This window comes from Salvelinus alpinus, chromosome 14, assembly GCF_045679555.1.
Source record: "Salvelinus alpinus chromosome 14, SLU_Salpinus.1, whole genome shotgun sequence".
Lineage (NCBI taxonomy): Eukaryota > Metazoa > Chordata > Actinopteri > Salmoniformes > Salmonidae > Salvelinus > Salvelinus alpinus.
The window spans coordinates 2,931,851-2,957,282 of record NC_092099.1 but is presented as its reverse complement, the minus strand read 5'-3'; the positions used below and the strand labels follow the sequence as shown (position 1 = coordinate 2,957,282).

The 25,432-nt window shown below is 42.2% G+C and overlaps 1 protein-coding gene across 23 annotated transcripts in view; it reads right to left on the bottom strand.

Moving 5' to 3' along the window:
- LOC139538307 (leucine-rich repeat flightless-interacting protein 2-like) overlaps positions 1-25,432 on the bottom strand; it is a 90,440-nt gene that overhangs the window by 45,346 nt on the left and 19,662 nt on the right. For all 23 annotated transcript variants that reach the window (XM_071340200.1, XM_071340199.1, XM_071340174.1 and 20 more), the window contains exon 2: positions 4,385-4,471. In XM_071340200.1, coding sequence (XP_071196301.1) covers positions 4,385-4,471 — 87 coding nt within the window. The remainder of the gene's footprint in view (positions 1-4,384; positions 4,472-25,432) is intronic.

Sequence of the window (25,432 nt, the reverse complement as noted above, 5' to 3'; positions counted from 1 at the left end):
AATAATTGTATAAAGTCATACGAAGGTTTTACTGCACGTGAAGTTTTAAATGCATCTTGACATTACAAAATATGTAGTGTGACAGGTCTTTCATTATTACTATATTTAACACAAAAGAACATCAACTATTCTCCAGATGAAGGGATGATAATGTGGTCTTTGTGAGAGTGAGGGAATCTGATTTAATTGCTCCTCAACGCACCGCCCAGAGACTTCTTTCAGGATAAAGTGGAGTTAACAGGTTAGAGCGGAAGTATTCGTTGCCATAGAAATTGGCCTGGCTAGAAGGTGAGCCACCTTTATGTCAACGGTTATCCCAAGTTGAACTCGGAGCTGACCAAAGTCAGGTCCTCAAACCCGCTATGTAGTATACCCCTCTGAACATCTTAAGCATTGGGATATTTATCGTTTATACATAGACAAAAACAGTTTTAACTCAGAACGGCACTAGCCGTCTTCATTAGCAGGTACATGCAGTTAAAAAAACTATTCTATTAGACCTGAATTGGGGAAACTACAGCGTTAAATGGTCCAAAACAGACGCCAAAGACAAGAGATGGAGACCAAACCTTCCCACGACACTATGAGATGCATTCACTTCATACAAGCTTAGAAATGTATTTAAAATCATGAAATGCATTAGTTATTGCACTCACCAAGAGAAGTTTGATTAACTCCCTATGAGTGGTTCCTTAAAGTATATGATCTGGTCTCGGTGGAGGTCCACTTGAGCAAACAAGCTAACTATTTCTGATTTTGTTGAACAAAATGTTTCAATGTTTTACATGCTGTACCTTTGAGCTCAGTCTAGAAGCTGTGGTCGCTGAACCAAAATCGCTCTACGAACTATGTGAAAAATGTGCCACCTCTTCTATACTGTCCCCCAATACCCAGCCGACAATGCTTTTCCTGGTTTTAAAGACACCCTACCCCTCCAGTTTCACTGGCCTGTCAGTGGGCCACTAATCCAGATTTAACAGCACTCTCTCGCTTTCAGCCCTGCAGTACAAGCTTTGGCTGGTGTGCGATTCTCAGTTCTACAGATCCATCATCAGTTGGGCCGACCCTTTCATCCACTGTTACTCTTCATTCGCTAACTAGAAGTGCTGTTCAGACGACGCCCTGCCACTTCTTGACCCCATCAGTCTCAATTAACGCTTTTTTCTGCCTACGTCTATGTCCGTGCTTGCTCCATTGGTCTGGCCAAAAGATCTCGACCCAACCTTGGCAAACTCCCCTCACGGCAGATTTACTGACCCGTTGTTATGGTTAATGCCTGAGGCCTGTCGGAAAAGCACTTATTGTTAGAGTTAACCTTTGTGTCAGCGTTTCTCTTTCGAAGATGGTCACGTTCAAGGACCTGAGAGCTGAACAAATGCGTTTGCCATTTAAATCTCCAAAATATCATGCAGGAACGTGTGCACTTACAGTACCATACACATATGTCCCATTGCCACAGGTATGACACATTTTATGATAAAAGCATTACGAAACAAAGGTGATAATGGAACCTCTTCTTCCAAGCTTTGACAGCTGAGCTCTCTTTGACCTCCGAGCAAAAGATACCTAGCAAAGGAAACGTGACAAGCTTTTCGGCTCAGCGTCTGTGAGGCACGTTGGAGTCAGCATTCTGGAAAAATTGTGCTGTGAACCAGCGTGCTTAAAGTGTCTCACAGCAACATGTCAATCAAGAACACAGATTTTTCTGGCGATTTCATTACAGAAATTGTTTGGGATTTAAGAAGATTTCAAATCAGAGATGGCAAATTAAGGTAAAACTTCATATCCAGGTCCGACCAAAGTATTTGATAAACGGTCAAGAACTAAAAGCGTCACTATTCATTTTTCTAGTGTAAATAAACACGTAAACAATTACCTTGCCTCGTTCAGTGCAAGACCACTCATCAGATGAGTTACAGTTACACAATCAGCTTAGGTACTGTACCTCCCCGCTTCCCATCCCAACTAGCTTCAAACATACCGGCTCACCTTTCTATTTGGAGGGGTCCCCGGACGCCCTTTAAGGGCAGCCCGAAACCCCCTCCCCGCCAACCACCGCCCGGCCGTCCTGCTGCGGTCACGATGCAAACTTAGGGTGTTCCATACAGATGTCGCCAATGACGATGGCCTGCCATGCAGACGGGATCAAGGAGGTTAAAAGTTCCCAGTTCAGAGGCTCAGGCGACGCTACGAAGACACCCTGATGATTTAGGTTAGCACTACTGTAGACATACAGCTAGCAATCCACTCTTCTGGCTTGAGTGTTTCCACAATTGAAGAGGATATCTCCTAAAGTTATCATCCGGACAGTAGTGGAAAGCATAGTAGTGTTGTCCAGACATAACATCGTTGGAGCAACAAAACAAACCACAGTCAACAAGAGGCTTCACTAAGGAGGACAGCCCGTTAAGCTACTTTGGGACTTGGGTTGAGGGTTTAAGCCACACACACACACACACACACACACACACACACACACACACACACACACACACACACACTCGCACACAAACACACATACCAAACACACCTCCTGACCAGACTAATCTGAACACTGACTGTTAATCCAGTGAGTATGACAGGAGGGGGTGTGCCTGCTCATGCATGTCTACCATAACACAGGGGTGGGTGCACTGTTTGCTCAATCACATGTTTTAAATGTGTGAGCATATGGCATGTGTCTCTCATTGCTGGCAAATTTCACATCTAAAAATGGGACAAATGCTAAATATATTGAGAAACTCACATCATAGTACACTAAACAACTCAAGCACTATCACAGTGATCATTCTGTACATTAAGGCAAGGACATATGGTTTCTTAGAGCAGGGTAGCAATGTCGGAGTAAGAGTGAGCAGTGACTGTGAAGCTTTCGGTAGGATTATTGTGGTCTAAGAATAGTGACCCAAGGAAAGGTGAGGCTCCCTTAGGTAGGGATCAGAGGTGATAAACCACAGCAAGACACATTCATCATGTAACACACACACACGTAAAAATCTAGAGATTAGAGCCTCTATCGGCAGAGTCAAGCCAAATGGTGATTTAATGAACCTAAAAGGTGCTTGAGTCTGCAGAACCAAGAGGGAGGCAAAGCTAGCAGGGAGCATGTAGCATAATGCTATGCTTTAGTCCATCGCAGGTAATACATCACTCTGATAAACATAACTTTAATGAACTGAAGATGACCCAATATTTCCTAATAGGAAATGTCCAATTCATGTATTGAATTTTGACTGAAATGGAATTTACCCCAGCCCTGCTTGATGGATTACTTACTGAGACGGAGGGATTTACAATCTCCTATGGTCCAATCAGAGCCATTACTTAATCTCACAGCTGGAAACTAACCTAGAGATACTACTAATACAAATCTCAGCCAATAAAAAAAAAAACGATCCAAATACAACAGCTGAACACAATGTAAACATCTATTGGACCAAAGCAACTTGCTTTATAGTTCCCGTTACATTAAGAAATAGTACACATTCACCGATGCGTCCTTGGTCATATGACAACTGAACAAGAGCGTCAATTACCGATGCTATTTGGTGAGTTCAGCCATTGCAGGTACTGGTCAAGCTCAGGTGAGGGTTAAGTGCTTAAGACCTCCAGGTCAACTGGATTTTATCATGCTCTCTCTCACTGGGTCAAAGAGCATAAGCAGATCAATTTCCCACCAATTTGACCGCTTCTGCTACTGCACGTACAAAGGGTAAACCAAAATCAGGGTTGGCAACTAGTAAGCACCATGTGTTCCAGAATATACTAGATGTAAAGATTGTATAACTTCAAGATGACTTTTTAAGATTAGAAATCATCTTATTAAGAAAAGACGGTTCCAAAAAGGCAAAACTGGAATCCTGAATTCCCCGGATCTCTAATGGCAATGTTCTTGCTTGTTGTTTATACTCACGATGTTCAGAGTGTATGCTAATTTGTTTGGTAGAAATCCCCAGCTGTGCACTCTCGTGCTGGGCTATAGTGATAACAGTACACCATTAACACTGGTGACCTCTGTCCCCACCCTGGCACAGGATGAAAGGACCCTCAGCTTAATGAAACACTGTGTCCAGAGGAAATGCCTTCGTCTTTAATGACCAACCCTGGCCCCATGTGACCCTCCAGCTTCCCGAACCGTCTCCCTGGTCATGTGACGTGACTCATGGTGCCTAAAGCTTGGTGTAGTTTTGGGACCAAGTCTCTGTAAGGTACAGTATTGCACCTGGTCTGTTATGTCTGACATTTGGAAGTGTAGTTGTATTGAAGTTCTGTAGGTATGGATACTAATTTTGCATGCATGTCTGTGTGCATGTGGTCTATGTGCTGTATAACGTAAGTGTGTACATTATGTGTGTATTGGGAATATAGTGCCCTCTAGTTGTACCTCTTTCTGTTGTCTCTCCAGCTCCTTCATACGTATTTCCCGGGCCTCTGCCCTGGCCGCCCTCTTCGCTGCCAACCTGGCCTCTGCCTAAATTAGAGAGAAAGATAGGATGAAGAGAGAGCAAGGGAGAATGAGAGAGATTGTTAGTTTAGCATTAACACCAGCATATATAAATAGAGACGATGTGACCAGACATTATTTTCCTAGATAGGGCTCCTGTTCCCTAATGGCTGGGACAATTCATGTATAACGTGTAACCCGGCAGTTTTGGATGAAGACCATGATGAAAATAAGCAGTCCTAACCGGTTAATAAAAAATAAAAAATAAAAAAACTGAAACGAACAGCTGACTGAAGACAGGATGGCAGGGCATTTGTGCAGTTGATTTAGTTTCTGCGGTAACAGACTTAACAACGTGATGAAACTTTGTTCCTCCTCGCTGAAATGTAGAATGTTCATTCAAATGATGTTAACTGATGGGGCTCATGCAATGGAATGTATTTTTTGTAATGTCAGTTGAGTTGAATCAACAAAATCACAGCACGGATTGATGGGTACACATCCTGCTTTTACTTCCTGCTCTGCTCCTATGGTTGACTCGCAATGGCTGCCTGTCCACCATTGACTTGAATGGGGACACCCGTTCTATTCATTCTATGTCTATGGTAGCACATTCAGTCAGGAGCAGATGAGGAGAAAATCGATTTGAACGATTATTACCGAGACCTCAGTTATTTGGCTTGCCAGTTACAGTCATCCCATGACCATCACAGCCCTACATGCAACCCTTGATTTAAAAAAATCTATATGCAGTCCTCCACATTTATATTGTGTATTCTTGGATGTCATAAGGTGAATGCACCAATTTGTAAGTCGCTCTGGATAAGAGCGTCTGCTAAATGACTTAAATGTTAAAATGTTGTTTGTATATTTACGTGAACACATTACTTTGGGCGTGGCAATGCTTTATGTTTGCGTGTCTGTGTGTTTACGCAAGCAGTGTGTAGACTCGGCTTCACTTGAGTGAGAGCAAGGCTTTTTCCTTAAAAGGCTCTGTCTCAGAGGGTGGGTGAGTGAGAGAGAGAGCGAGAGAGTGGGTGTGTGTGCGTAAGAGAGAGTGAGTAAGCACTTCCTTCCTGCCCCTGAGGCTGTCAGAATGTGGCCGGGAACATGTTGCCTCTAGGCGGGGTCACTGTGCAAGCTAGAATGCTGTAACCCCTCCTCCCTCGCCCTTCTGCGTTTCCCCAACTGCGGCCCATTTGCCCAAGTAACAGGAAAACTCCCATAAAGCAACGGTCTGGTACACACAAAAACACACTCCCACATGTACTGAAACAGAAATATATTACTTATGCCCTGCATTTTATATATACACATTTCAATGTGTTTAAAAAGGTCCTCCTCATTCACATTATGGGTGTGACATACAGGCCAGAGTAAAAGAGAACTCTGTCGTTGACACATTCTAGACCAGTTTACACTTCACTGCCTTGGACTGTGAACTCCACACTACAGATCTAGGCCCTGTTGAAATTAGTCCTGCCTTCCTCGAAGTAATCACTGATCTCACATGATTAGATAGATGAAAGCTAGCCCTGCCTTCAACTATTCAACCGTGTGAGATCAGGGATCCCTTTAAGGAACGGAGTAAGGAAGGAGGATGCATTTTCGATTGCAATAGGGCCTTTTGTTTCTGTACCAGCATACACCACTGGCAGAGGACACAGAGTCCAATTGAGGAAAGGTGGATGACGCAGTAGTGGTTAGAGGAGTGTAAATGTCAGCTGGGGGGGTTTAAATAGGATTCTGGCAAGCCCATAAGCCTTATTCTGTGCTTGGAAGCATCTGACAATCTGGAGGGCTACTGGTGTAGTCTTTGAAAATATCGGGACGTCTGGGACTGCTCAAACAGGTTTGATTTTATCGGCACAAAATCTGCAATGCTTTGTAGTGTGAGATGTGCAACGACAAGTTTTGAGATCGGTGATTAGTAATAGATAAGAAGCCAGTGAGATGATGACGTTGTTTCGCGTCACCCAGAATGTGTGGACTCTCGAGCAGGAGAGATGACTACTACTAGTATGCGTTCGTACTTGCCTTTAACCAAAGGTAAACTGTCAAATCGTTACAGCTTTGAAGTTCACAAGCAATGATATTCAATTACAAATGTTGGCTAGATATTTCAAATGTGTCTGGCAATTGTGAATGTCTGAATGGTTATGAGGCTGCTGTGAGCCAGAGCTCGTAGCTACGTTACAAACTAATCACATCATTGTTTTCACGAGACAGTGTGGTAGGGAGAATACTCAACACCAAGTGAAGAATCTTGACCCCGTCTGTGTCACTATTTTGGCAACACAAAAGAAAAATTACAGGAAAGACTGTTGTTTAATGTGAGAGGCTCAACGATGTTAGTATTTTCATATTTTTTTTTTCATACTTTTTCACTCCAATTTCGTGGTATCCAATTGTTAGTTACAGTCTTGTCCCATCACTGCAACTCCCGTACGGACTCGTTGCTCGCTTAACCCAAAAGCCAGCAGCACCAATGTGTCAGAGGAAACACCGTACAACTGGCGACCGTGCATGAGCCTGGCCCGCCACAGGAGTCGCTAGAGCACGATGGGACATGGACATCCCGGCCAGCCAAACCCTCCCCCAACCCGGACGACTAATGGGTCTCCCGGCTGCACCTGCTCGGGATCGAACCCGGATCTGTAGTGACGCCTCAAGCACTGCAGTGCCTTAGACCGCTGCGCCACTCGGGAGGCCCTACGATGTTAGGATTTTAAAAGTTGTGTAGTGCCTACCCAGCTTAAGGCAAAAAGGATCTTGATCCAGGAGGGGATTGAATGTCTCTGCTGTAACGAAGATGCTTGATGTTGACATCTACCCACTTAGCTAGCAAGTTAGCAAACCAAATGCAAAGCTGCAGCCCTGAGCTGGATATAATTTGACACATCTTAGTTATACTTGGCGTAGCACACCCCCCCACAGCCTCCGGTATTGAAAATCATACCACCGGTATTTTGAAATATACAGTATACCGGGGTATCGCCCAAGCCTATAGGTATTTTGTTAGCTCCCTGGGGAGAGTATGAGTTACATAGTCAGAGCTCAGTAGGATGACATTTCCTGCTAGCTTGAGCCAGAGGGCAGAGTTCTCCTGGTGAGCCCTGTAGTATAAGCAGTTGTCATTGCCATTAGCCTAGTCTATACGCTTTAAATCCAAGTCTGGCCACATAATTGTCTCACAGGCTAAGGACTGTAAATAATGTATATTATCATCTTTCGCTGTTTTGCATTGGGTATAAAGCATGACTGGCCAATAATTAATTTAAATAAGCAGAGACCAGCACATATAGAGATTCGAAGTTACAAGCATCAGGATATGATCTCATGCCAGCTTAATGCCTGGCGACCTAATGGAAAGTAATATTTTGTACAAGTGAAGAAAAAAACAAACAAGTAACTCCACTATAAAGCTGGCAGTTAGTATGCAAATTGCCACAGCAGCTTTTCCCCCTTCATTTGACTAGTAATCTTTTTTCCTGACTTCAAAAGCCATACTTATGAACCCCTAGTTTGTTTATTTTCAACAGTTGATGACTAAACTAGTGTAACCATTCTTGATTAGATGCTATGCCACGCAGTGAGAACAAGTAAACAGCTTTACATATACATTTCAGCAGGAGTGGAAAGAGTAGTGAAATATCCTACTCAAGTAGAAGTACTGTTACTTTAAATGACATTTTCCTCAAGAAGTAAAACTACTAGTGTTTGGTAGTCTAAATTCAGTGTCCTTGTCTTTAACTGCCATTTCCCGAAAGTCAGACTCTTCCCACACAAACTCATTTTTCTCAGCCTCAGAAGAATCTGCATTCAACAAATTGTGTGTGGTTATCCGACATATTCTCCAATATTATACATCTTGCAATCGACATCTTGGAGTCGGTTCAGCCACAGGGCTTCTTCATGCGTCGCGAAGACCGAGATAAACACCTCTCTGGGAAGAAGGGCAGGTGTGAATGCTTCATGATTAACGACTCATGGTGTAATCATAACAACATACAGGAACTCAAGTCCTGCTGCTCACCCGAACAAGAATTCCTTACAATAAAAAGCCGGCCATATTATCTCCCAAGAGAATTTGTGTCAGTTATCGTCACAGCCATGTATATAATCCCTTAAGCAGACACCACGACTGCCCTCGAGGAACTTCACTGGACTCTATGCAAACCATATATCCTGAGGATGCATTTATTGTAGCTGGGGATTTTAACAAAGCAAATTTGAGAACAAGGCTACCTAATTTATATCAGCATACACTCGCGCAGGCAATACACTCAATCACTGCTACTCAAACTTCCGCAATGAATACAAGGCCCTCCCTCACCTTGCCTACGGCAAATCCGACCACGACTCCATCTTGCTCCTACCGTCTTATAGGCAGAAGCTCAAACAGGACGTACCTGTGACAACTATTCAACACTGGTCTGACCAATCGGAATCCACGCTTCAAGAATGTTTTGCTCATGCAGACTGGGCAGCCTCAGAACAACATCGACCTATATGCTGACTCTGTGATTGAGATTTTAAGGAAATGCATTGGAGATGTTGTACCCACTGTGACTATTAACTTTTGGGATAGGGGGCGGTATTTTGACGTCCGGATGAAAAGCGTGCCCAAAGTAAACTGCCTGCTACTCAGGCCCAGAAGCTAGGATATGCATATAATTGGTAGATTTGGATAGAAAACGCTCTAAAATTTCTACAACTGTTAAAATAATGTCTGTGACTATAACGGAACTGAAATGGCAGAAAAAACCCAGAGGACAAACCATCCCAATTTCTTTTTCTGATTTCAATTGCTGGCACTTTTATAATAGGGCGAAATTGTCCCAGATTGCAGTTCCTAGGGCTTCCACTAGATGTCAAGTCTTTAGAAAGAGTTTCAGGCTGGTTTTTGGAGAAATGAGGGAGAAGTTGTAGTTTTTCTAAGTGGCTCCCGTTTTGGCTGTAGTGTTTCCAAGCGCATGGCAGAGAGAGCGCGTTCTTTTTGTTTATCTCTGGTAAAGACAATAACGATTCTCCATCTTAAATTAAATTGTTTATTTGCATATTAGGGTACCTAAGGTTTGATTATAAACGTTGATTGACTTGTTTGGATAAGTTTATTGGTAACGTTTGGGATTCAATTTGTATGCATTTTGAAGGAGGGAAACCGAGTGGATTATTGACTGAAGCGCGCCAGCAAAACTGAGATTTTATGGATATAAAGAAGGACATTATCGAACAAAAGGTCCTTTTGTAATGTAACTGGGAGATCTTCAAAGGTAAGGCATATAATATATTGCTATTTCTGACTTTCGTGTCGCAACTCCCTGGTTGAAAATGATTTGTTATGCATGTGTGTGCTGGGTGCTGTCCTCAGATAATCGCATGGTTTGCTTTCGCCGTAAAGCCTTTTTGAAATCTGACACGGCGGATGGATTAACAACAAGTTAAGCTTTATTTTGATGTATTGCACTTGTGATTTCATGAAAGTTAAATATTTACAGTAATTTAATTTGAATTTCACCGGATGTTGACCAGATGGGACGCTAGCGTCCCAATGATCCGCAAGAAGTTAAAACCTACCCTAACCAGAAACCATGGATGGAGGGCGGCATTCACGCAAACCACCGCATTTAAACATGGAAAGAGGACTGGGAATATGGCCGAATATAAACAGTGTAGTTTTCCCTCCGCAAGGCAATCAAACAAGCGAAATGTCAGTATAGGGACAAAGCGGAGTCGCAATTCAATGGCTCAGACATGAGACAGGGTCTACTGGCAATCACGGACTACAAAAAGAAAACCAGCCACGTCACGGACACCGACGTCTCGCTTCCAGACAAACTAAACACCTTTGCCCGCTTTGAGGATAATACAGGGCCACCGTCATGGCCCGCTAACAAGGACTAACAAGACACTTTAAACGTGTTAACCCTCGCAAGGTTGCCAGCCCAGGAATCCCTAGCCGCATCCTCAGAGCATGCGCAGACCAACTGGCTGGTGTGTTTACAGACATACTCAATCTTTCCCTATCCCAGTCTGCTGTCCCCACATGCTTCAAGATGGCCACCATTTTTCCTGTTCCCAAGAAAGCTAAAGGTAACTAAGCTAAATGACTACCGCCCCGTAGCACTCACTTCTGTCATCATGAAGTGCTTTGAGATACTAGTCAAGGATCATATCACCTCCACCTTATCTGCCACCCTAGACCCACTTTTGTTTGCACAGCGCCCCAACAGGTCCACAGACGATGCAATCGCCATCACACTGCCCTATCCCATCTGGACAAGAGGAATAACCATACTGTACTGTTCATTGACTACAACTCAGCATTCAACACCATCGTACCCTCCAAGCTCATCATTAAGCTGGAGGCCCTCGATCTGAACCCCACCCTGTGCAATTGGGTACTGGAATTTCTGACGGGCTGCCCCCAAGTGGTGAAGGTAGGAAACAACATCTCCACTTCACTGACTCAACTCTGGGGCCCCACAAGGGTGTGTGCTCAGCCCCCTCCTGTACTCCCTGTTCACCCATGACTGCGTGGCCATGCACACCTCCAACTCAAATCATTAAGATTGCAGACGACACAACAGTAGTGGTCTTGATTACCACGAAACAGCCTACAGGGAAGAGGTGAGGGCACTCGGAGTGTGGTGTCAGGAAAACAACCTCTCACTCAACATCAACAAAACAAAGGAGGTGATCATGGACTTCAGGAAACAGCAGAGGGAGCACCCCCCTATCCACATCGACGGGACAGTAGTGGAGAAGGTGGAAAGCTTCAAGTTCCTCAGCATACACATCACAGGCAAACTGAAATGGGCCACCCACACAGACAGTGTGGTGAAGAAGAAGATCTCAGGAGGCTGAAGAAATTTGGCTTGTCACCCAAAACCCTAACATTTACAAATGCACAATCGAGCGCATCCTGTCGGGCTGTATCACCGCCTGGTACGGCAACTGCACCGCCCTCAACCGCAAGGCTCTCCAGAGGGTGGTGCGGTCCGCACAACTTATCACCGGGGGCAAACTACCTGCCCTCCATGACACCTACAGCACCGATGTCACAGGAAGGCCAAAAAGATCATCAAGGACAACAACCACCGAAGCCACTGCCTGTTCACCCCGCTACCATCCAGAAGGCGAGGTCAGTACAGGTGCATCAAAGCAGGGACCGAGAGACTGAAAAACAGCTTCTATCTCAAGGCCATCAGACTGCTAAAAACAGCAATCACTAACTCAGAGAGGCTGCTGCCTACATTGACACTCAAATCACTGGACACTTTAATAAATGGATCACTAGTCACTTTAAACAACACCACTAATAATGTTAACATATCTTACATTACTCATCTCATATGTATATACACAGTACCTTATACAATCTATTGCACCTTGCCGCTCGGCCATCGCTCATCTATATATTTTTATGTACATATTCTTATTCCATCCCTTTAGATGTGTAGTAGGTAGTTGTTGGGGAATTGTTAGATATTACTGGAATGTCGGAACTAGAAGCACAAGCATTTCACTACACGCATTAACATCTGCTAACCATGTGTATGTGACCAATACAAGTTTGATTTTGGGAAATATTGATATTTTGTCAAATTTCCTTTCTAGTAATTTTTGTTTTTTACAGATACGATGAAAAAAGATGTGCATTTATCCACAAATGGCTATATGTACTATAAGTCCGGTCCTGGAGTGTCTTAAGGCGAAACGGAAATATTTAGGCAGACTTGATCCAGTATCTGGAAAAATAAATTCATGTGCTATGCAAATATGACCATATTTAAAGACACATCGCCTCATTTGCATATTGTAATACAAAAAAAGTATTATATATGTGTCCACATTCAACTATTAAAAGTAAGACCAGTCCAAGCTCTTCTCTGTACTGGCACCCCAATTGTGGAACCAGCTTCCCTCTGAAGCTAGAAGAGCAGAGTCCCATCTTCCGAAAGCACCTGAAACCCTACCTCTTCAAAGAGTATCTTAAATAATCCCCCTTACCTCGACCACCCCCACAAAAAATATAAAAATAAAGAATCTTGAAACATGCACTTGACTATAATTTGGCCAAACACACGTGTTTCTTGGTCCTACTGGCAGAAAACCATTGTTTATTCAAGTACTTCAACCATTAGAAGGAAGTTAGAACGCTGACTCATGCAGTGGTCAGGTCTCGCAACCAGTCACACACCCTTTCCTATAGCATTTAGAGAGAACGACATGCTAAAAGTATTCTCCCACCCCATCTTTCTATTAGTGTTTCACAATTACACGAAGACAATGTAGTCCCACAGACACTAGTGTTGCACAGTATACTGAAACTCTTGTACTTTTTCGATAATAGAACAAACTGCTCGGTACTAGAATTTGTTACTTTCGGTAATTCTGTCTGTTTCTACTGATGGAGATCAAGTCTTTATCAGCGCAGCTGATGTCCCTTTGTAGCGCGAGAGCACCGTCCCTGCTCAACGCATTGCTAGCTCTAGCCTGTGCTGAGGAACCACTGCACTCACTTAGTCTGGGCTGCATCACCACTTGATTAAGACTAGGGTGGAGGATTGTGCATATTATAGATTCATTATATCCCATACAGTGCTTTCAGAAAGTATTCACGCCCCTCCAAATTTAGTTGGTTACAGCCTGAATTGAACATTTATTACATTTGGTCACTGGCCTACACACAATACACCAAAGTCAGTGGAATTATATTTTTCTAAATTTGTACTAAATTTAAAAATGAAAAGCTGAAATGTATTTAGTAAGTATTCAACCCCTTTGTTATGGCAAAACTAAATTAGTTCAGGAGTAAACATTTGATTAAGTCACATAATAAGTTGCATGGACTCACTCTGTATGGAGTAAATGTTTAACATGATTTTTGGATGACTACTTAATCTCTGTACCAACACACAATTATCTGTAAGGTCGCTCAGTCGAGCAGTGAATTGCAAACACAGATTCAACCACAAAAGACCAGGGAGGTTTTCCAATGCCTCGCAAAGAAGGGGACCTATTGGTAAGAAAATCTTTGCTTGAGCCCAAGGTGCCAGAGTTCAGACAATGACTGGTGAAGTTATTAATTACACTTTGGATGGTGTGTCAATACACCCAGTCACTACAAAGATACAGGCATCCTTCCTAACTCAGTTGCCGGAGAGGAAGGAAACCACTCAGGGGTTTCAACACGAGGCCAACAGGGATTTTAAAACAGTTAAAGTTTAATGGCTGTGACAGGAGAAAACTTAGGATGGATCAACATTGTACTTACTCCACAATACTAACCTAAATTACAGAGTGAAAAGCAGCAAGCCTGTACAGAATAAAAAATATTCCAAAAGATGCACCCTGTTTGCAATAAGATAATGTAAAACTGCAAAAGATTTGGCCCAAAAAATACTATAAATGAACTTTGTCCTGAATACAAAGTGTTTTTGGGGCAAATTCAACACAACACTGAGTACCACTTCATATTTTCAAGCATGGTGGTGGCTGTATTATGTTTTGGGTATGATGATCTACAAGGACTAGGGAGTCTATTAGGATAAACGAAACAGAATAAAGCTAAGCACAGGAAAAATTAAAGGATAACCTGGTTCAGTCTGCTTTCCAAAGACACCTTTCAGCAGGGCAATAGCCTAAAACAAGGCCAAATACGTTAACCGATTCAGGAAACTAGGTGTATGTCGCAAGTCACGACTTCACAGGAGTCTTTTGAACGTAAACATATTCTTGGGCAGAAATGCCTTCTCGAACATGTTAACTTTTGTGTGCCTTAGTAACAAACTTGTATGCCATCTGTAAATATGAATACAATTGTTAAATGACGAGCCTTGTTGGTTAAGCCACAGATAAAGTTAGCAACCTTCCCACTAGCCATGATTGGCTGAGATAATGAGAGGGCTGGACATACCGAGAGAGGAGAGAGGATTGGTCTGCCATATTCAAGGCTTCTGTCTATTTGAGCTGGTCAGTCTGTGTTGGTAATCATGTCAAACGCTGTTTAAAAAAAAATATATTGTGTAGTGGAGCTGCATAAGTGTTGCTCTCCACTTTCTGGAGGATCAAGTTTTGAGATCAGTGGAATTAGACTACGATCGCTAAAGAGATGGAGGAAACACCTGTCTCCAGATTACATCTTCAAACTAAGGGCAACCGTGGTATGGCATTCCTGACAGGGAGACACGTCCATCACGCATGATGATGTATACAGGTAAGATTGTTGAGTGTTAGCTAGCTACTTTTTCAGATATTACGCGTTTCTACTTTTGACAGAAAGTGGTTTCATGTCAAGCTAAAGTGTACTGTTAGCTGGCTAGCTAATGTTAGCTGGCTAGCTAATGTTAGCTGGCTAGCTAATGTTAGCTGGCTAGCTAATGTTAGCTGGCTAGCTAATGTTAGCTGGCTAGCTAAAGCATAATGAAATTGTTGCCAGCAGAGCTGGTTAGGCTGTTTTCATGTTATCCAAAGATAAACAAATCACTGGCCAGAGCGTCAAGTACGCGCTCCGAGAGCGAAACGAGATGGGTGGGGCTAAAGCTTAAGAGGGTGTACGATGCTGAATGGGTGTAGACAAAGAAGGACTCTTCACTAGACACCCAAACATTCAAAGACGATTTTCTCAAAAGTGAGTTTACAAGTTGATCAACTTTCAAAGCAGAATTACTTTCCCCATTGTTCCTCAAATGCAGTGTATGATATACCATTTTGCAGCTCAGAGTCTCTACTTTCATCCAATGTAAAAACCATTTCACATTTTAAATAATCCCCCTACGTAAGACCGAATCCAGGTGGTGAGTCACATATACACTGTAGTTGCTTACCAAGATGACATTGAATGTTCTTGAGTGGCCAAGTTACCGTTTTGACTTAAAATTGCCTTGAAAATGGCTGTCTAGCAATGATCAACAACCATCTTGACAGAGCTTAAAGAATTTATAAAATAATAATGTGCAAATACTGTATAATCCAGATGTGCAAAGCTCTTAGAGAGACTTACCCAGAAAGACTCACAGCTGTGATCACCAAAGGTCATTCTAACATGTATCGACTCAGGTGGTTGAATACTAATTTAAATCATGTTATTTTTCACAAATGTTAGAGGGGTGTGAATACTTTCTGAAGGCACTGTATATAATTATGGATATTTTTATATGGTCATAGCTGCACTCCTGGTAGATAGTACTAATTTGCCATTTTGTACTTCTTATTTGTGAACCTTGTTAACCATTCAATTGATTTGTATGGATCAAATACCCGCTCCGGTCATATGAATGGTCTTTCTCCTATCCTTTTCCCATATGGGCAACATTAGGAAAAACATTTTAATAATAAAAAACAAACAAAAACACTTCATGCAACATGGCATGTAGAAATGTTTGAAACTGTTAAAAGATGCACTATGCAGAAATAGCTCCGCCATTGCCTGGTTGCTAAATTTAGAAAAGTTTGCCTAATTTTAGTTTGAGACAAAACATGCAAGTATAGTGTAGAGAATCACTGTATCATCTTTACCGCTGTGAAATATATTTTCCACAAACAAAAATATTGTATTTTAAGCTGGTGTACAAAATCGAAAGTAAGACGCAAAGACAAAACTTAGGAACGGGAAGCATAGACATAGCGCTCATAGAACACATCTAACGCTTCTTAGACTTGCTTTCAATGGGAACAAGATCCATAACTCATATTTCTATGTGAATTGGTTGGGTCGCCCAAAAAGTTACATATTACATCTTTAATTAATGTTTGCAAAACAAATGTCCATTACAGGCTAGAACACTTTAGAATGCAAGATGATACCAGTTCCAGCTTTGTAGGCTAACGTTCCTTGCTAGCTTACAGCTGAAGCTAAAATCAATTTACTACCCTATCATCTTGTTTCTGATCCAACGAAAACTATTGCTGATTTTAAAGCTGATTGTCACCAAACACTTTATTAATTCACTTAGTCTCACCCGCCTCATGTCTCTTCCAGTCAAGATAATCTTCGCTCGAGCCCAAGTGACCAGGGTTCTGGTCTAGAAGCACAACTTCAAATGCTCCTACAGTTTGGCTTCGTACTGCAGTTTAACTTGTTTGGGATAGGGGGCAGCATTTTGGATAAATAGCGTGCCCAGAGTGAACTGCCTCCTACTCAGTCCCAGATGCCAATATATGCATATTATTATTAGTATTGGATAGAAAACACTCTGAAGTTTCTAAAACTGTTTGAATGATGTCTGAGTATAAACAGAACTCATATGGCAGGCAAAAACCTGAGAAAAAATCCAAACAGGAAGTGGGAAATCTGAGGTTTGTAGTTTTTGAACTCACCCCTATCAAATACACAGTGGGATATGGGTTATTTTTCACTTCCTAAGGCTTCCACTAGATGTCAACAGTCTTTAGACCGTTGTTTCAGGCTTCTCATATGAAGGGGGGCCGGATGGGAGCTGTTTGAGTAAGGGGTCTGCCTACAGCCTCGTTCTCAGTCACGCGCTTTCACTTGAGAGTTAGCTCTCGTTCCATTGCTTCTCTACAGACAATGGAATTCTCCGGTTGGAACATTATTGAACTTTTATGATAAAAACATCCTAAAGATTGATTCTATACTTAGTTTGACAAGTTTCTACGACCTGTAATATAACTTTTTGAACGTTTCGTCCGAATGGACCAGATCGCGATTTTGGATTTGTTTACCAAACGCCCTAACAAAAGAAGCTATTGGACATAAATTATGGACATTATCGAACAAAACAAGCATTTATTGTGGAACTGCGATTCCTGGGAGTGCATTCTGATGACGATCAAAGGTAAGTGAATATTTATTATGCTATTTATGAATAATGTTGACTACCCAACATGGCGGATATTTCTCTGGCTGGTTTGGGCTCTGAGCGCCGTTCTCAGATTATGCTTTTTCCGTAAAGTTCTTTTGAAATCTGACACAGCGGTTGCATTAAGGAGAAGTGTATCTAAAGTTCCATGCATAACACTTGAATTTATCAACATTTATAATGAGTATCTCTGAATTCATGTGGCTCTCTGCAAAATCATACCATGTTTTTGAACTACTGAACATAACACACCAATGTAAAATGAGATATTTGGATATAAATATGCACTTTATCGAACAAAACATACATGTATTGTGTAACATGAAGTCCTATGAGTGTCATCTGATGAAGATAATCAAAGGTTAGTGATTCATTTTATCTCTATTTGTGCTTTTTGTGACTCCTCTCTTGGGCGGGAAAAATGGCTGGGTTTTTCTGTGACTTGGTGGTGACCTAATAATTGTTTATGGAGATTCCACTGTAAAGCATTTTTGAAATCAAACACTGGCTGGATTAACGAGAATGTTATCTTTAAAATGGTGCCTAATACTTGTATGTTTGAGACATTTGATTTATGAGATTTCTGTTGATTTGTATTTGGCGCCCTGCTATTTCATTGGCTGTTGGTGAGGGGTTCCGCTAGCGAAACGGGGTGCCGCTAGCGGAACCCCTGTCCTAGACAGGTTAACTGATGTCCGGCCCAGAACAATGTCTATCTGCAGACTGCTGTTACTACATGCCGCGCCCGCTACGATTGAGGCTGCTGGTGTGGTCTCTGGCCCACACCCCAGCACAGTAGGTGACGATAATGCAGCAACGTTGGATGCCAACTGTCAAAGAACCCCAACTGGTGTCTTCTACCCAGCTTCTAGCTAGGTAGGGGACACCAGTAAACAATGTCCTTCACCCCTGCCTGCCGAGTACTGTGTGCCAGTGTCCTAGCTAGCTAGCAGCCTTAATGACAGTGTGAAACAGCCTTTAGTAAGTGATGCATATTGGTAGACCCTTCTCGCCCAGACAATTTCCATAGACGGCCACAGAGCAGTCAGATTAGAAAACTCCTAATAAGGCACTTTAGTCATCACCTTCGTACACAAAACATGCAGTTAATTATTCAAATAATTGTTGCAGAGGCAGATTTTTTGCCATCGCTCACACCCGAAGATATTACAAGTATGGGTAGCTGCAGCCTAATATGGTGACCGGAGTATGGGCGAGTGTGTGTGTTAAAAGGAGTGGGTGTATGGAAAGCGAAACAGCTAATTGGGCAGATGTCACTCAAGAAGTTTTGCGTCGCTGATTGTGCTTCACGACGAGAAATACTGGAACAATATTTCTAACATAGAACGTGGGGAATGGTCAGCGGCGATCTACAGAACACTAATGTAATTTTGTGATTTCCTTTATAACATTGTTAATGACATACTGTAACATGGACAATATACCCACTACATGCACAAAGTTCCAATACTATGCGTTGTGCATGTAATTTGACAAATTGTTTTTGTTAACAGAGTGATGTGATTTGATGAACTATAAGAGAAATTGTTTTACATAACTTTGTAAAATTGACAAGTCACGCCCCCAAGTGAGGTCAGAGTGTGTGTCAGCCTGAAGGAACTGCCCCTTTCGAACAAACTGCATAAATGAGGTAATAAATTAACATACCAGACTAGAAAAGCTAAAGTGGTTTGAACTTTTAATCTGAACACGGAGGTAGAGACGATAAACTCACTTCCCGGACAATCACTGGTACGGCTGATTCGCTGATCTAAGTAAAGGGTCTTCAAAAGCTAATTTAAGTGGGTCCAGTCTACTACTCTGCTCAACCCATCGTATTAGGCTACTCTCATCACCCGAATGGGAACCATCGACACAGCTGGCTAGCCTATCTTCAAAGCAGCATCTACAAGAGCTAATGGAAGGAAAATAACCTGTAGTTCTGTTCAGGATTTCATGACAAGTCACCAGACAACTACAGAGAAGAACAGTAGAAGACTTGTTGGAACCCTTTTGGACAATCAGAGCCATGCAAGCGTGCCGCCAAAAGGCCCGATTCCCTTTCCATGGAGGCCCTGTCCGCCGAGAGAGATACACGGCGAACCCAGGCATTTCATGTAAATACAGTCATGATTTTACTCAGAGGGCGGAGGTTCGTGTGCAAGGTATAAGATTACTGCAAGTGAGAGTAGTTTCTTAAAGTACCAATGTTAAGTGTCTCTGTCCCTCTCTCCATCTCTTTTGTAACAAGCAGCGATGTTGTGTCATTCCGCTAGGGACCTGTTTTTAACGTATTAAGTGTATATGTTTATTCTGTGTTACCATTTAATTAGCTGGTGAATACATTAAACCAATTTGTGTAGCACTGAATCATACGGCTCTGGTTTTTGCAGATGCATGGAGGTTACGACTGTTCAGAATGGTGATATGATACAAGGTTATGATTAATATGATTAAGTTGACTGTTTATAGATGTGATAGGTAAAGACCTTTTAGGGTTGAATTCGAGAGATGGTAACTCTTTAAAGAACCACTCTCGTGGTGCCCCAGATCCTGATGAGTTAATTGTTACATGATTAATTTAAACATCGGTAACAATTAAACATTGTTATTCATCTGATTAACTGTCTTCAGATTAATGTTAGTCAAGTCACGACACAGCATACACAAGAAATAACTAATATTGATAACCATCTAGATGTCACTTTGATACAAAGCCTACACACAGTCTACTACTCAATGGGGAGGGCATGAACAGCAACACCGGGACATAGTGCCCTCCGCTCCCGCTTGACAAGCACTACTGTGTCAGGCAACGGCGTGGGAAGTACTTACCTAGTAGCCAATATCAGAGTGACAGTCACAGTAAGCACACGCATACAATGTATGAAGTAACAGTATACCATCAAACAATCGTCAATTTTATAACTGAAAAAGGTACATTTGTGTAAAACAGTGAAATATGACTAAGTCCAAACTCTCACAGTACGGTAGCTACATGTACGGTAGTTGCGTGGTAAGAAACAGTAAAAAAAGAAAAGAAAAGTGCTCAATCAAAAATGTAACCTATAGCAGAGCACTTGACACACCCACTCCTTTACACACGCCCACTACTTTTCTTTCGACCCACCTCCGGTCACCATATTAGGATGCAGCTACCCCCCTTCTCAGATATTAACATTTTATATTCATCCAATGTCTGCCGCGATGTGATAACGATATATATGGTCCATGAATCAGCGTATGCGAACGCGAGTAGATTACCTGAAACGACGGTTTGTCATCTTGGACGCAGTCTCCAGTTCTTATTATACCTTAGTGCTTGAGCCTCCAACGGACTGTGGGTGAATGACATCATGGGTTTTAAAGAGACGGCGCACACTTTTATAAAAGAAGAGTGCTCCTTCTATGCAAATGTTGTTGACCAGTACAATAACATAAGTCCCAAAAGGAAGGGAAACAGATTGGTTTTCATCTGTAGCCCCATGAAATCAGCCAAAACAAGCTCAATAACGCATGCACAAACTCCCATTGAATATGCATTCACCTGTATTGTGAATAGGCCTAGGCAACATCTTGATTTACCCAGTTTATCAATAGACTAGAGATTTACCATTCAAATAAAGGATTACCATTGTTTTTATGTAGTTTGATAAAAAGCAAAGTCAAATTGATTGTATATTTGATTCTTTAATGCATACATTTAAAAATCTCAAAAAGGTAATGATATTGAATTCAAAAGATCTGTCTGGATCAAGTGCCATTCTGTGACTTTGGCCAATACAATTTTTTTTTTTTTTTTAAACGTAGTATCGTGATGATATCAAGTACTTTAGTACTAAACTTTGTATCGAAGTAAAAATTCTGGTATTGTGACAACACTACCAGACACACACCGATCCAACAAAACCTGCTTCAAATAGCAGGTATGATAACAAAGTCTCTTACCTGCTGCTACTAAATACAAAACACCACATCTAACTGGGCCAGGGAAGAGCGACAGAGAGAGAAATAATGTCTTTCTCCTCCTCCCGCTGCTCCCCTTCTGCGCAGCTATTTTTAATGACCTACATGGACCCGAGTTCCATCAAAAACGCTCCAATTCAGTTGGCTTTCATTAGAGTGACTGTCCTCTGGAGACGCAGAGTTAGTTCACTGCATCAAAAATGGGTGATGTTGACACACCTCTGTGCCATTCTATAAAGTGCTGCAGGAACCATAACCTCGCCTGTCGCTCAACTGTCTACTTTCGGCGTGAGATCCAAAGCGCACGCAAAAAGGGATTGTCGACAGGTTCAAGGATGCATGGAGAACATCTATGATGGGCTGCGCATAAACTTGAGATGGGACCTGGAAGAAAAAAAACATGGTCAAGTAGGTGGGCAAAGTGATAGGGCGGTATCCAGATTTTCACACCATTCCTATAACCGGCAGTGCACACAAGGGGCGCTTTCTTTCCAAACGTAAAAAACACTAAAACATTTAGAGAGCAGGGATCCTGATCCAGGAGGGGATTGCTCTCTACTGTAAACAAGAAACTTGATCTTGCATGCTAGCCACTTTAATTTTTGGTACGGTATTGAAAATATTAACATCGGTATTTCCAAATACCCCGTATATGGTATATACAGTATACCACCCAAGCCCAGTATGTACTGCATACCAGGGTACTTTAAAATACAGACAGAATAATTTTCAATAACGTAACAACCCCAAAAAGTTTACCATTGAAGTTTTTTTATATGTGAATATTTGTAGCTACTTAAGTAAATACCTGCAGTACAACTTGTGCAATACGTTAGGAGAAAAAGCAGATTACGTTCTTCATTTCCCCATCAAATTGGTTTTCATTATGAAGCTTAACAGTAGTCCCAGTCACACCGTTTCTTTACATGCACACAACGATGCGAGACAGCAAATCTATTTACAGTATGGAATTCAAAAGTAAATATTTGCCAGCTAGATATCTTAGAACTATTAACTTAACTGTCTGAAATGTGCTAGATGCTCTGCAGTTGTGCATTTTGTTCGCTAACTTAGTAACTAGTTATTTAGCTAGATAGCGTCAAGCTTTTCTTGGTAACAGCAGAGAATCCCCTCCTGGATGAAGAGCTTTGCCGTCTAATATTTGTTTTGTGCATGAGGCAAAACGAGTAGCATTTCATCCTCAACTTCGATCAACAATTCATAACCTGGTGGTTGGTGATCCCACACCAAAATCGATACTAGAGTGCCAAGGAAGATCAGCAAAACCAGAAGGCACCATGGCTTTCAAATGAGGCCCTGCTAGCTTCAGTGCCTTGCCTCTGGTTCTAGGGGCAGGGGTGTTGGCCTGGATCCTGTCATTCTGATCACGTCGCTGACCGTTCTCAGAGAAAGCGCAAAGCCCATATCGCAGGTCTCAGTGCCACCCCAGTTGAATGCCATTCTGGCCTGTGCCACCAGGGAGGCTCACTCCCAAGTCCCTCCACCCTGACTGCCAGTCAACCAACATGTCCGGGCATTATAAAAGGCAGAGGGCGCCGACAGACTGGACAAAGAGAGGACACAGAACGACACCGATATTTGATTAAGTGGAGGTTAAAATAACTTGGGAAAATTAGGTCCAACCAGAAAATGGATTCAAGCAGCAGAGTATCTTGATTGGCACAGTCAAGAGTATAATTATAACCTGCTTTAGGGACTATTTCTAAGACCCACATTGATTACCAAGTATAGACGTACTGGTAATGCTACAAACTTGCACAATGCTCTGTTGCTTTCCAACAGGGTGTGGGCGCTGAGCCAGGCACTAACAATGACCTAGCAATAGCATCCCAGCAGAGCCAAGTCCCAGCCTATTCTATGCCCACAGACATAGTGACTCAAGGTTCTATGCCAGACACTAACCAAGAGACAGCGTCACACACAGACAAGGAGCAATATTGGCTAAACAACCTTTTTAAATGACCAAAATATGGCTGAGTAGAGACGTGGCCAGATAAGAGTCAGACTGCCTGAAAAAAAACAGAACCAGGGTACACAACAAGGGACATCCAAAACAAAGTGTCAGTCACTGAGCACAGAGGTTTAAAAAAAAAAATATATATTCTCTCACATGGTTTCGTCACGGTCAAATAATTCATTCTGTGGATGAAACAAATAGCTTTGTAGGAAGTTTGAAGTTTACGAAATAAAACTCATGATATACCATTCGTCTAGTTCTGTGGAACTTACAACCCACCTGAAACATGCGTTGTTGAACATGAACAGCATGCCGATCGGCCTATTAGTTAGGCATGGCTGGTATGATGGTTTGGCCTGGTCTAGGGTAGGATAGAATGTGCAAAAGTTCTCTACAGGTCCCTGGATCAGAGGAAACGGAAAATAAACTTACAGCTGCCCCCCTGTTCTTTAATGACAGAACATGTCACCCGAGGCCTTACCACAAACACACACACACACACACACACACACACGACCAGCTGCCGCTTTCCCAGCTCTTCAGAAAAACTGGTGAGCAGCTGTGTGCACGCGCGAGTGCACCAGGGTAAAATAAACAGTATGCTTCAAGCTTCCTTCAAGGGGGCAGTGTAATTCAAATCTGTGAAATAGTCCAGTGCCATTTACAAAACTAGACAGCAGTGAAAATAATAAAAGCAGTTTTTGATGAGGTTCAGTGGAACACTGAAATGTACTCTGGCATCCAAGCATGGTCACAAGACTGCTTACAAAAATATCTCACCTGTTGTCCCAATTTGATAGCACAGTCACCTGCAGACAATGGAGCTTACTTTAGAAAATTCTCCAATGCGTGGTATGATACAGTCGGTAACATGAAGCTGGCATGTTAGTATTTGGCAGAAAAGCAGTTGTGGATACTGTGGAAGGGGCTGCAACCAAGGCGAGCATCACCAAGCTAAAAATTGTTCTGGGAAGGTCGTCCAGATGTTTCTCATTGGTTCACACAGTATGGGCCACCCTGTTGTCCCTGAGGAGAAACAAAATAACTCAGTCTGGCTTTTCATTTCAGGGTAGGGAGGAAAGACCGAGTGGCATTAGATTTAAGGCAGTATCGGTTTACATTGCAACACTAGGGATGTAACGATTCACAGATAAACATTGCAATTGGGACCAATGCATAAAAATACGACTGCATTGGTCCACGGACCCCAAACCGATCCAAATGTAGCTTACATCGGTCCGAAAATCTATTCAAACATTAAGAATTGCCGATTCACATTTTTTTGCTCAAATTACTTTAACTACATTCCAAAAATCTAAGTTTAACAACCATAGGGAATATCAGTAGCCTAGTCAAACTGCGCACTCTTCCCAGCTTTGTGCACTGACCAACGTGGAGAAGGCGGCCTGTTCCTGATCTTGCACATTTGCAAGGCACCTTTAGCATTCAAATGCTAAAATGGCTTGCGCGATATTAGGCTTTATTAGTCGAGTGACTGAACAAAAATAAACACAACATGTAAAAAAGATCCCAGGAATGTTCCATATGCACAAAAAGTTCAAATGTTTTGTTTGAATTTGTTTACGGTTGGTGAGCATTTCTACTTTGCCAAGATAATCCATACACCTGACAGGAGTGGCATATCAAGAAGCTGATTAAACAGCATGATCATTACACAGGTGCACCTTGTGCTGGGACAATAAAGGGCCACTAAAATGTGCAGTTTTGTCACAAAACAATGCCACAGATGTCTCAAGTTGAGGGAGCGTTCAATTGGCATGCTGACTGCAGCAATGTCCACCAGAGCTGTTGCCAGAGAACTGAATGTTCATTTATCTACCATAAGCCACCACCAACGTCGTTTTAGAGAACTGCGCAGTACATCCAACCGGCCTCACAACCGCAGACCATGTGCAACCATTTCAATTGACTGATTTCTTTCTGAGCTGTAACTCGTTGAAATTGTTGCATTTATATTTTTGTTCAGTATAATTTTCTAGGTTAATGTTATCTATGCGCTGTTGAAAATTGTGTTTTACCAGAATAAAAGTAAGAGATACAACTCATCTGGCTATACCTGTTGAAAGGGGCTTACAATAGATTTTATTTTGATTGTTCAGGTTCACCGTCAGCAATAGGCTTGGTAGTTTTGCTTTAAACAATGTGTATATGGACATTTTTAGATATGAAATGATCAACTTTTGCCTGTATAAC